Below are 12,941 nucleotides of genomic sequence, written 5' to 3'. Positions count from 1 at the left end.
TAAAAATGACAGGGATTTTAGATTCACTACCCTTCAACAGAAAATTATCTGACGAGTAATGCTAGAGAAAACTTGTAGTCAGCAGGTCCTCTTGGAGCCCCTTCCACATGCTCACATAGATAGGATTCCAGACTGTTCATTCTGGACCAGTCAAGAAGGCAGTACAAATGCAATTAATCAACATAAACCTGTAGTCCTTTCATGATAAGCATGATAACTAAAAAAAAAAAAACAGGGCTCCTTGAAGAAACAGCTGACTCCAGAACTGGGGTTGCGGCTGGAGCAGGGAGAGTGCAAGGTGAGCCTGAAACATCTGTGCCACAAACTGCGCCCCCCCCGCAAAAAAAAACCCAAAACAAACAAAAAAAACCAGAAACCCGCTCGAAGGGGTTCACACTTAGCAGATCCTAGGACACTTCAGAAATCAATAAAAAATTAACTAAATCCATTAAATAAACAAACACCCCATGATAGAAGAAAAGGCAAAGTTCTTTACAGCAGAATGCCAACTAATAAATAAAGAATTAGATGATCACCATTTGTAGCCATCAGAGTAGCAACTGATTCTGGCAAGAATCAATGAATGCTAAAACTAGCGCCTAAAAGTTTGATGAAGAACAAAGTATACGCACAGCCTCAAAGAAGCACCCACAATTTACTTACTAATGAGAAAAGTAAAAGCACTAACTTTACAGTGGCAAAACCTGGTGACCATCACCTTAACTAAGTAATACTAATAATGGCACTAAATGACATCAAGTGCTACCTAATGTGAGGCACTGAAAGACATGTATAACCTAAAACTAATTATAAGGAAATATCAGACAATTCAAACTGACGCATTCTACACGATAATTTGATTGTCCTCTTTAAAAACATCAACGTCTTGAAAAACAAAAGATTAATGAATTATAGCAGAATAAAGGAGCCTAACGAGACATGACAGCTATATGCAATGTGTAATCCTGAACTGAATCTTGGACAAGGAAAAAAAATTACTATTCTTTGTATTATTGGGCCAATAACCAAAATTTAAATATGGACTAGAGATGGATAATTATATTACAAATACTTCTTGACTTTGATAACTGTACTATGGTTATGGAAGAGAAGTCCTTATTCTTAAGAAGTGCTCACTTAAGTACTAGAGGATGACTGGACATAATATCTCCAATTTCCTTTTTTTTTTTAAATTTTATTTATTTATCTAATTTTGGCTGCGCTGGGTCTTCACTGCTGCACACGGGCTTTCTCTAGTTGCGGTGAGTGGGGACTACTCTTTGTGGTGGTGTGCGGGCTTCTCATTGAGGTGGCTTCTCTTGTTGCAGTGCACGGGCTCTAGGTGTGCAGGCTTCAGTAGTTGTGGCACATGGGCTCAGTAGTTGTGGCTCACGGGCTCTAGAGCGCAAGCTCAGTAGTTGTGGCGCACGGGCTTAGTTGCTCTGTGGCATGTGGGATCTTCCCAGACCAGGGATCGAACCTGTGTCCCCTGCACTGGCAGGTGGATTCTTAACCACTGTGCCACCAGGGAAGTCCTCCAATTTACTTTCAAAATAGTTTAGAATTAAAAATGATAGGTAAATAGAAAAAGAATTATAAATGTGTGGGCAAATGTGACTCTAGGTAAGAGTACTTCTGCACTATTATTTCAACTTTGCTGTATATTTAAAATTTCAAAATGAACAGTTTTTAAAAAGACATGTACAACCTTTCATTGTTATTTTTTTTCATACCTCAGGAGCAAGGACAAAGGTCTGCATGAATCTCCTCAAAGCCTGGTTGTTATTAGAGAGCAAGCCCATCACCTGGACCACCACACCGTCATTCAGGGTGGCATGAGCATCAACATGACGGATCTTAGTGTGGCAATTGGTGAAATTTTGTGACATCACTTTCCTATGGATTTCCTAAGGAATCGAGGGAAGAGAATGCAGAATCTCCAAGAACAACAAAAAACTTTCTAACACAACAAAGATAGAGCATTTACCTGTGCACATTTAAATTACAAACTACACAGACTCTACTGTAATTTGTCTTAATATAGTATATTCCCAATGACACCTTAACCTTAATTATTAAAATTATTTTAATTAACATAACTAAAATGTTTACAATAGATGATCCCCATGCTAAAACCTATTATCTTCTAACATAAAAAACCTTCAGAATATATCATACAAAATGAACAAAAGTGACATTATAAGCTTTTCAATGATTATCATATAAACAAGCAGTTACTGAATACCTAAATTTCTAAACAGAAGTTGAGAAATTTGATCTTTAAATATCAACAAACATATCAAGCATGTTTCCACCTCAATTCTATGGGTTATTTTCTAGCTGCTCAACAGCCTACACAAAGCTTGTTATGCTTACTTTCTGTCCATAGACCGCATCTGCTGGCTTTCCATTTGAATCCAATCCCCCATGGACATAAGAAGAGTTCTTTCCATAAAATCTGTAAAACACAAAGATACTTGTCATCTTCAAGTATCCTAAGACCAGGTATTTACTGTTCATGTTTGAACCCATCTGTCTCACTAGTACATTCTTGGAGGCAGGAATGTGTTTTCTTTTTCATCTTTGTATGCAATCATATATGCATCACCTACATGTCACAACATTTGCTGAATGGGAATGAATCTGGTCAAGGAATTTTTACAAGTCACAAGTTTCAGGTCTCAGGAAAGGATGATCATGTTGGGAAGGATCTTGTAGTTCATGTCAGGAAGGCCACTTAAAATGAAAGTTCCTGTTTTCACTCAAGGAGACCACAGGTAGTCGATACACATGAGGACACCTATACTCTCTACCGACTTAGAGAGTCCTTTTATATCTGAGAATGCATGTGATAAGTTCCCATTAAAAACCCAGTAACTCAGGCAGATGGGTTTTAGGAGTAGTTTAACAATTTTTGCTGATGCATTAAGAACTTCAGACTTAAATCTTCATAGCTTTAATTCACCTATATCCTCAAAATTTGCTTGTTTTCATTACAACAATACTGAATTAGGGAAGCGCCAACAACACCCCGTCCCAACACACACACACACACACACACACACACACACACACACACACACACAGGAAATACCCTAACTTGGGGAAAATCACTTTTAGGATTTCTTGACACTTGTACTCCAAATTAACAATTTTTCACAAATAAGCCCATACATGTCATTCTACATCCTGATTGTTTCTTCCTCCAAAAAAGGGACAGATCTGGGGCCTTAAGGATCCCAAAAGTACCTTTCAACTTTCAAAGTTATTAAAAGGCTGCACATCAGCCAGTCAATCAGTTCACTGCTGGCTAACCCACATTCCATTGTATCTAAAATGTACCTCAGAGATGAAATGTGAAAAACAGATGTGTTAGAACCAGTAAATAACTATATTGACAAGAAATGTATTTGGTTAGTTTGTTTCAACTCCTGCTCCACTTTTAATTCCAAATGTATCTAACTTCTAAAGGCACAGAATACAATTGACCAAAAAAAACAACAAAAAAGGGGGAAAGTAAGGTTTAGGACTTGTTTTATCACTTAATAGGTGTGTGAGTACCAGCAAATTTTTAACCCCTTATGTCTTTATCTGTAAAATGAAGTTAACTATCCTACAATGCCTTACTAAGAGGTTTTTATAAAGATCAAGAAGAAAAAGGTAAAAGTGTTTCGGAAATTATAAAGCCTTAAAAGAAAAAACACAAGTGATTCTTTCCATTTTCAGAACAAGGACTCAAAACTAATTTAAAAACATTCTCTTACACATAATAATCATGTGGTATCCGATATATGCAAACTGGCAAGATATAGAAGAAAAAATAGTTCTGGTCCAACAAGTACACATTTTAGAATTTCTAAAAAACATTCTAATAAGTCCACATAAACAAACTTAAGAGCTTTGTATAATGCAGCACTGTTTGTAAGAGGAAATAATGGAAGCAACTTACACATTCATCATTAGGGGATTAAAACATATGTTACACCTCTAGAAAATAAAAACCTCGTGGGTAACAAAATTAATGTGACACATATACTACCCTTGTAAGATGATCACAGATTATCAAGTAAAAAAAGGTAAAACACAGTATGATAAAAAAAATTTGCACCTACATAGAAAAATCGTTAGCATATCAACACAAAAGTATGTCATTACAGGAACACTCTTGCATCTTCTTCGATACGTTCTTACTAAATAATTCATGATTCACCAAAAACAGCAAAACGGAAAACAAAATCAAAAGCATAAATATTATACGTTTACATTATCAAGCATTACTTTTCTGATAATGTATAGGTAACTTAGACTAATTTTTAAATAATATTTGTATATTCTACTATTACATAATCTGAACAACCATCACTTTTTGGCACTTACAAAGCACTTTTATGCAGTAACCCTAGAAGGTGCATGATGAATAAGAGAATCTTAAGGATAAGTACCCACACACTAAAACACAGCATTAGATGATGCTCAGGAAAAAAAAGGTCTTGCCTGTGTAGCATGTCTGGGGCCTGGTTCAGCAGTGTGTAATACTGTCTCACAAATTCCCGCCCGACCAGCAGGGGACTAGGCTTCTCCATAACCATTGCTTTGGTCAATTCAACCTGGAAAAAAAGTCAAATATGTTCAACCTGAAAGATCAAGTACAAGGGGAGAAAGGGTCAGGGGAGAAGACTGAATCATTTAGCTGAGGCCAACTCATAGACCAACAAGATCACTTCAGCAATTCTTGGTTTTTAAAAGGAATAAACACTATAAGAAACAAACAAAACCCACACAGACCAGTGAGGTTTTATATATTCAAATTTACTGTAATCAGATGAATGCTATGGGGGAAAAAAATCACTACAAAGAATTAATTCATCATTATTCCCAATATTCAATTTCCTTAAACTTAATATAAGAACTTCAAAGGTACATATTGCCAACATGCATCCTATCATAATTTTCCCAAGTCAATAAAATCAATTAAGAGTGTTCCACTTGTAATATTACAACATATTACTATAGCAATATTAGGTTCAAGGGTGATAAATATATATTTGACAATACAGACACATACTATCACATTTTCAGTCAAACTAAATCAGAGAAATTTTTACTATCTTTAAAAATAAAAAAATTCTAAAATGAAAAAAATAGGCAAAAAGTAACATGATGTTTTTACTCAACAAAATAATCCCTACCACCTCAAAATTATGACTTAAAGTATGTTGGAGTGTTAAGAAAGGCACCTGGCACACAGTAAGTTCTCAATAACTGTCAGTTATTATTTTTTTTAAAACGCTTTCAAAAAAATATTTGGCATGAGGGCTTCCCTGGTGGCGCAGTGGTTGAGAGTCCACCTGCCGATGCAGGGGACACGGGTTCGTGCCCCGGTCCAGGAAGATCCCACATGCCGCAGAGCGGCTGGGCCCGTGAGCCATGGCCACTGAGCCTGTGCATCCAGATCCTGTGCTCTGCAACGGGAGAGGCCACAACAGTGAGAGGCCCGCGTACCGCCAAAAAAATATATATATATATATTTGCATGAGACGATCCAAGTTTTCATTTGAGATAAAATCATCCCGAACTTTATAAAACATAAAGGCAAACAGAGGTATGTATAATTAACTACAGTATAAAGGAAAAATGAGAGAAATTGTATTTCAGCTTTCCTAAAAAATGGGTAAAATGGATCAAGTTTGGTTGTTCAATTCCTGTACAAGCAATCTGTGGAGATGTTTATCCTCATCTAGTGCATGACTGCATTATTCTTGAATACCTAGACCATTTATTACTTGTTTCACCAAGATCTAAGAAACTAAACTAATAACATCAACCTAACTGCATCCTTTGATACTGCCAAGTAGTCTCATTATAATATAAATTTCTAAATAATATTTTATCAAATATTGCTTCCCACATCCAATCTTCCCATGAAAAATGATGAAAATCCTCCAGGTTATATATCAAAGGTAAGAAAAATAAAAACTTATAGACCACATCTGGAACTTCTCCTTTCCCTTTGAGATTATCTAGATAAATCAAATTAAAAAAAAAACAAAACTCAGTTTGATTACCATTATCATCAGTGTTTTATTTCAGGTCATTGCCATAAAGCCAAGAAAGTTAACATATTTATACAGTAAATTGATCTTTACCTCATTTGTAATTTTTCTTTAACTGTTATACTTCTGAAGGTTGTCAGAGAAATCTGTATTATTCACCAAGTTTCTTTATTAGTTTAGCAGTTTAATATAACTATTTTGCAAACTAGGTTCTCAATTATCATTTTAAAATGTTCCAAACAGATGGTACTTTATTCCAAGGTTACCTCAAATAGCCTTGCACACTCCCAAGGCTTATATTCCCACTATGGTTCCATTAAGGTGGAAACTCCAGCTCAAGTCTCTCCTTTAAGCTCTTCTATAATAAATATCAACCAATCAGCTCAAGGGAAATGGTAGCAGTATTTAAAAATAATCTTTCTGTCAATTATATCTCAATAATTGAGGAAAAAAAGAAAAAAATAATATTCCATGTGCATAAATACACATAGCATTTTAGTGAAAAAAAACTATATTGCTTCAATATTAAAAAAAAAAAAAAAAAAGCACTGATTCTTAAAATAGCCAGAAGTGTCAAGAATTCTAGTAAGTCATGGTCAGATAAAAATAACATTTTAGAAGAAGGCTGCAAGCTTCTTTGAAGTCATAAAGTTTCTTAAGAATAGAGACCATTTCTTATGCAACTTTCTAGCCCTAAAACTTACAGTGTCTGACACACTCAGGAATAAAAAGCTTTCTTTCATTCATCATTCTCAACACAAGTGGAGATTAGAATTTTATACAAGCAAAACACAGACTGATCATCCATTTGTCAGATTGAACTATCAGGTTGTCCAGAATTCAGATTACGACCGCAGACACATTTTTTTTTCAATGATTAAGAAAAGGCCAAAGAGAAAACTAAGCTACAGTGCTAAAAAAAAACAGAAGCTGCCTGAGAGGGAACAGACTGGGAAGGACTGGAGGAGAACTGGCTGGGGTGAGAGGACTGTATGCATTTGGGTGATGGCTACCTGTATACAACTAAAACACTTTTCAAACTGAACCCTTAAATTCTATAATTTTGTGGTTTGTAAATTATGCCTCAAAAAATCTAAATAAAAATGCTTCCACATTAAAAAAAAATCCTGAAGACATCATAAAATGTTTTAGAACAATTAAGAGTACTGAACCACCCAAAAGCACCAGTGACTACAAAATGTTTAGGGAAGTTCTTCAGTAATCTAAGACCATACACTGAAAGTTTTGTGAATAACCTTGTCTATTTGATCATCATTCCCAGTAAAAAAGAAAATGCAGAAAATTTTGGCAATTTGAGCCCAAAAGATTTAGTCTATACAAATAGACTCAATCAATTCTCATTAGAAAAATTTTATTTGGTAAATCACCACCCTGAAATCTCCACCTTTATTTCTGGTCCAAACATAAACAGAAGCTATGAGAAATATGTAAACTAACATCATACCCTCCTAAGAATAAAGTCTTTAATCTCACCCTCGTTCATTAGAACTCTCAATTCTGTCAAATCTAAAATAATGAAAGTAAACAAAATCAAATGGCATCATCTCAGAAAAGCTGATGTTTTACCAGTTACTGATCCACTATGACAATTAGAAACTATGTACACCAATGAAAATACATGCTAAAAATACACGAGATCCTCCCTCATTTATTAAATACTCCTGAAACACTGTGTCCTTTTAGAAGAGGTTTTACAAATTTATAATACTATGGATTCTGGCTGTTCCTTATATAATAGCATATGCCAACAGATACATTATTGGTTGGACTATGAAGCATGTACCAAAATCAAATAAGAGACAAACGAGATAGTCTTACTATTTTAATTATCAACAGCAATTCCCCCTTCCCCATGCTGATGTGAAGACTGAAAGACTTCCTAAAAGATACATGCCACTCTCCCAAGACAAAGTAAATTCATTGAACATTCCAAGTAATTCCAATTTGGCGATCACTCCCTTGCAACACTGCTTTCAGATCTACAGGATAAACCTTTTGGGGTATGTATTACAAATCACTCAAAAGTAATATTCCTAAAAATGATACAAAATAAAATCATTGTGGTCTAGAAAGATCAATGATGAAAGAAACAGGACCTAGGAAGAATAAAGGGGGAAGGAGGAAATCACTCACTTCCACTAAAGTTTACTTTCCATTAATTTTATATCCAAGTTTATAATACTGTGAATGTCATAATAAGCCAAAATTGTACTCTACAAAGGGGACAAGAAAAATACATTTTAAAAATTATACTTTCCCTTAAAAATTTTTTCAAGAAATACTGAAAAAGTCCTAGTTTAGGGAAAGGGGAAGAACAGAATAGTTCTTGACCTCAAGAAGTAAAGAAAAACTTGGCCACTTAGAAATACTTAAGGAAGCAAAGATAGTATACAATACCTTCAGTTTACCAGTTCTAACTGAACTGGTAAATCTAAGACCAGTATGATATAACAAATGAACTCTACTGAGTGCTCTATTTTAAAATAGTGAATGAGTATTTGAGATGCAATAAAAGGAAATCTTCAAATTTTCTCTGACCAATTCTCACTGGGCAAAATTCTAACACTAGTAGTGCTCCTGAGCTAGTAACAATCTCTCTGGTGCCCTCAGTTCTTTAATCTTTAAAATTAAAATCATAACTGCAAGAATTAAGTGTCTGGTAGTAAGCAATGAATGTCAGCTGTTACTATTACTTTTACTATTATAACTATTAACTATAGTGAAAGAAAACATTTCTACATCCCACCATTTTCTGTCACCCAGAAGACTACTTAACTATTTTGCTAGCAAAATAAAAAGAGGATTACCTCCTGAGAGAATAAGAATTTTTCTACAGTACCGTGGACTACGGAAGCCCAAGCACTTAACGTAAAACAACTTTTTAGTGAACTTCTAGGTTGACTTGATGACTGCAGTGATCTACTCATGAATGCCACAGAGTCACCTGTGTGCCCACAGAATGTAACTGGCCCAACTAAACTGTAAAACCAAATGACGTGCACATCTTAATATCTTAACTTTTAAAACATGCATCACGAAGCTACAATAATTTTAGGTACGTTTATGCTATGTTAGATATAAAAATTTCTACTCTCTTTAAAAAAAACATAAATAAAGCATTAAGTTTTACTTTTCTGTTAAACACTGCTAAAAATTTATTTTATTCTTAGGCTAGGAAAATAAGTTTGCTGAACTGAAGTACTTCTAAAACAATTTTTATTCATTGGAGTCATAAAGAATATTTCCCCTGAGAAAAACTACAAGAAAATATGAATCAACATGCTTATCTCACATTAGCAACCTCAAAACTGAGAATACTGACCACTCCTTTTTTTGGGGGGGGAGGGGGTGTTTATATTATGAAATAATCCATACAAAAAGTACTATATAAAAAACACAACATGTAAATACATACAACATAAGGTTTAAAAAATATTCACCATTTCATTACCTGTGTTATAGAAAATTATATTTTGTTCCATAAAATATATATAAAACATTTTAATGGACTACTATGTACCTATTAAAAAGAACAAAAATTCATAGACCTCTGAATTGCTGGAATGTCCTGGGATGAACATGAATTACTTTCAGAATAAAAGAAAAAGAAAAACGCAACAAAGGGTACCAACATCCAATAATTTATGACCTGTTATCTTACATATTCTAGCTCTTAAAACAAAATGATCTTTAAAAATCCCTGTAAGGGACTTCTCTGGTGGCAGAGTGGTTAAGAATCCACCTGCCAATGCAGGGGACACGGGTTCGATCCCTGGTCTGGGAAGATCCCACATGCCACAGAGCAACTAAGCCCATGGGTCACAACTACTGATGACCGCGCACCTAGAGCCCTGTGCTCTGCAATGAGAAGCCAAAGCAATGAGAACCCCAAGCACCACAAGGAAGGGTAGCCCCTGCTCGCCGCCAACTAGAGAAAGCCCACGTGCAGCAACGAAGGCCCAAAGCAGCCAAAAATAAATAAATAAAATAAATTTAAAAGAAAAAAAAAATCCCTTTAAGTTAACAATTCCATAAACTAACTCCACACTGTGTGATTTTAATTAGTCCAAGTGGGATACTTTAACAGATCTGAGGACCACAGAACATCTCTATTTACTAGCAGCAAATATAGATGGTCCAATTTAAACTTTTTCAGGACACAGGAAGTTTCTATCTGGTTACTTTCTCCCAACTTTCTGGGTTAAGATCTTAGAGCAGAGCAATCTCCTAAAAAGCTCTTGGTTTCATCTCTAAATTTGTCTTAAGATATCTATGTACTTTGCTTTTTTAAAGGATTATATCAGAATATTTTCTGATAAGTTTTCCAGTTTTAGGAAAGATTCGCTTCTGGCTTCTAATAGTATAATTTTTCCAATAGCATCACTTCATGTTGGCCTTAGGATACATCAAAGCAAACAATAAAAGCATGACTAAGGTAGTTTACAAAACAGGGAAAAAAAGTTTGAGGCAACAGAGTTGGTATTAGTTACCTACAAGGAGTGAAGAATGTAATTTTTATACTTTTCTTACCTTATTTGTAAAGCATGCAACATCAATGAGTGCTATTCTAAAAAAACACACACACGGAAATGTCAATACCTCACATACTAACATAATCACTGATTTGTTTTTACTAGTTGACCCTGATTTGTGAAATATTCAATACTTCCCTAACTTTCAAAATACTCACTTAGCCCAATTTAACTAGACTGCATGGCAACTTTAAAGAAATTCCACATCAATTTTGCTGAAATTCATATAAATGTTAAAGGTGCTTCTTTTAACTGAGTCTAATACAGTTGTGAGAATTTATATTCCAAGAACAGGGAAGCATTAAGAGCAACTATAATCCACCTGAATTTTTAAATAGTAGAGTTTACTCTTTCTAATAATAGCAAAATAGCAAAATGTCTTAATAACTCAAGATCTGTAAGTGCCCACTGTAAATTAAGAAAAAGCACAGCATCATACTCTAAGAGATTAATATGCAGAATGGATATAGAACTCCCACACAGATCATTAAAACAAAGAATAACCTGAGAGAAAAACAAGCAAAGAAATGGAACTGGCAACTCTCAAGAAAGTAAACGGGCAACAACAAAAGATAAAGTAAGTAACTAGTAAAATGCAAATTAAAACTTATCACTTCTCACAGGAGATCCTCCAAAGTATTAAAATAACACTCAATATCAAACAATGGAAAGGAAGTAATGAAAAAAGAACCTGCAAAACTGTTAAGAGTCAACTGGTACAACCACGGTGGAGAACAACTCTGCAGTTGTTTAACAAAATTAAAACCAATCTGATGAATCCAGCAATTCTCTGGTAGACTGATATATAAACAAGAGAAACTCACCCATTTGCACAAGATATAAACAGAGAAATTAAATGCCACCCTATTTCTGAAACATAAGACAGGTAACAATTCACATATCCATCAAAGGGGTAATGGATTAAGTTGCAGTTTATTCACATCATGGAGCGGCCTGTATGTTAGATAATAATATGGGCACTTAAAAGATTAAAAAGTGATACAATTGATAATTACGCCAGTTTAACTGGAGTGAATTAGGAGTGTTCCTGGGAAACCGAGATATAAAGTCATCCTATTTACAGCAGTCATAAAGTCAGCATGAACTAGATCTCAGAAACAAAAAAAAGTCAGGCTTGCCTGGTGGCGCAGTGGTTAAGAATCCGCCTGCCAATGCAGAGGACACGGGTTCGAGCCCTGGTCCAGGAAGATCCCACATGCCACAGAGCAATTAACCCTGTGCGCCACAGCTACTGAGCCTATGCTCTAGAGCCTGCGAGCCACAACTACTGAAGCCTGTGCGCCTAGAGCCTGTGCCCCACAAGGGAAGCCACCGCAATGAGAAGCCCGCGCACCCCAACAAAGAGTAGCCCCGCTCTCTCTGCAACTAGAGAAAGCCCGCACGCAGCAACAAAGACACTACGCAGCCAAAAATAAATAAATAAATAATTTTTAAAAAAATAAATAAATCAGCTTGGATTTTAAAAAAAGAAACAAAAAGTCACTTGCCAAATAAGTACTGTATGATAGCCTTGAAATGTTTAAGTGCTTTTAGTATACACAAAACAATAGCAGTATTGTTCATAGATACATCGGTAAATTTATTTTTAAAACACTCTGGATGTAAAAATAGACAAATAGATCCATGAAACGGAATAAAGAAATATATTCACACATGATTTCCAAAAATGCAGACAATTCAGTAGAAAAAGGATACTCTTTTCAACAAATGGTGCTGGAACAACTGTACATCCATATATAGAAATAGAGAACCTCAATTCAAGACTCACAGAATATTAAAATTGACTTAATAGTTTTAGGTTTTACCTAAAACTATAAAACTTCTAAAGAATATCTGAATGACGGCGAGTCATTTTTGGATACAACACTAAAAACGTGATCTATAAGAGCACAGACTGATAATGTGAACTCCACCAAAATTAAAACCTTCCAGGGACTTCCCTGGCAGTCCAGTGGTTAAGACTCTTTGCTTCTAACGCAGGGGGTGCAGGTTTGATCCCTGGTCAGGGAAGTAGGATCTCATATGCCACACGGCATAACCAAAATAAACAAATAAATAAAAACTTTCACTTTGCAAAGACACTATCAAGAGAATGAAAAGGCAAAGCAGGCTTGAGGTAACTATTTGCAAAGCAACTTGTATACAGAATATATTAAAGAACTCTCGGGCTTCCCTGGGCGCGGTGGTTTCGCGTCCGCCTGCCGATGCAGGGGAGCCGGGTTCGCGCCCCCGTCTGGGAGGATCCCGCGTGCCGCGGAGCGGCTGGGCCCGTGGGCCATGGCCGCTGAGCCTGCGCGTCCGGAGCCTGTGCTCC

General features: G+C 35.6%; 1 protein-coding gene across 2 annotated transcripts in view; it reads right to left on the bottom strand.

The window, feature by feature from the left end:
- The window catches only part of G3BP1 (G3BP stress granule assembly factor 1), a 36,583-nt gene that overhangs the window by 16,654 nt on the left and 6,988 nt on the right, over positions 1 to 12,941 (bottom strand). For both annotated transcript variants that reach the window (XM_007107981.2, XM_007107982.4), the window contains 3 exons: positions 4,495 to 4,607; positions 2,377 to 2,458; positions 1,734 to 1,907 (listed from right to left, as the gene is read on the bottom strand). In XM_007107981.2, the coding sequence (XP_007108043.1) occupies positions 1,734 to 1,907; positions 2,377 to 2,458; positions 4,495 to 4,589 (351 nt within the window). In that variant the 5' untranslated portion in view covers positions 4,590 to 4,607. The remainder of the gene's footprint in view (positions 1 to 1,733; positions 1,908 to 2,376; positions 2,459 to 4,494; positions 4,608 to 12,941) is intronic.

Source organism: Physeter macrocephalus, chromosome 8 (assembly GCF_002837175.3).
Source record: "Physeter macrocephalus isolate SW-GA chromosome 8, ASM283717v5, whole genome shotgun sequence".
Lineage (NCBI taxonomy): Eukaryota > Metazoa > Chordata > Mammalia > Artiodactyla > Physeteridae > Physeter > Physeter macrocephalus.
Note: the sequence above shows the minus strand (reverse complement) of the source record. Positions and strands in the feature narration are given on the sequence as shown.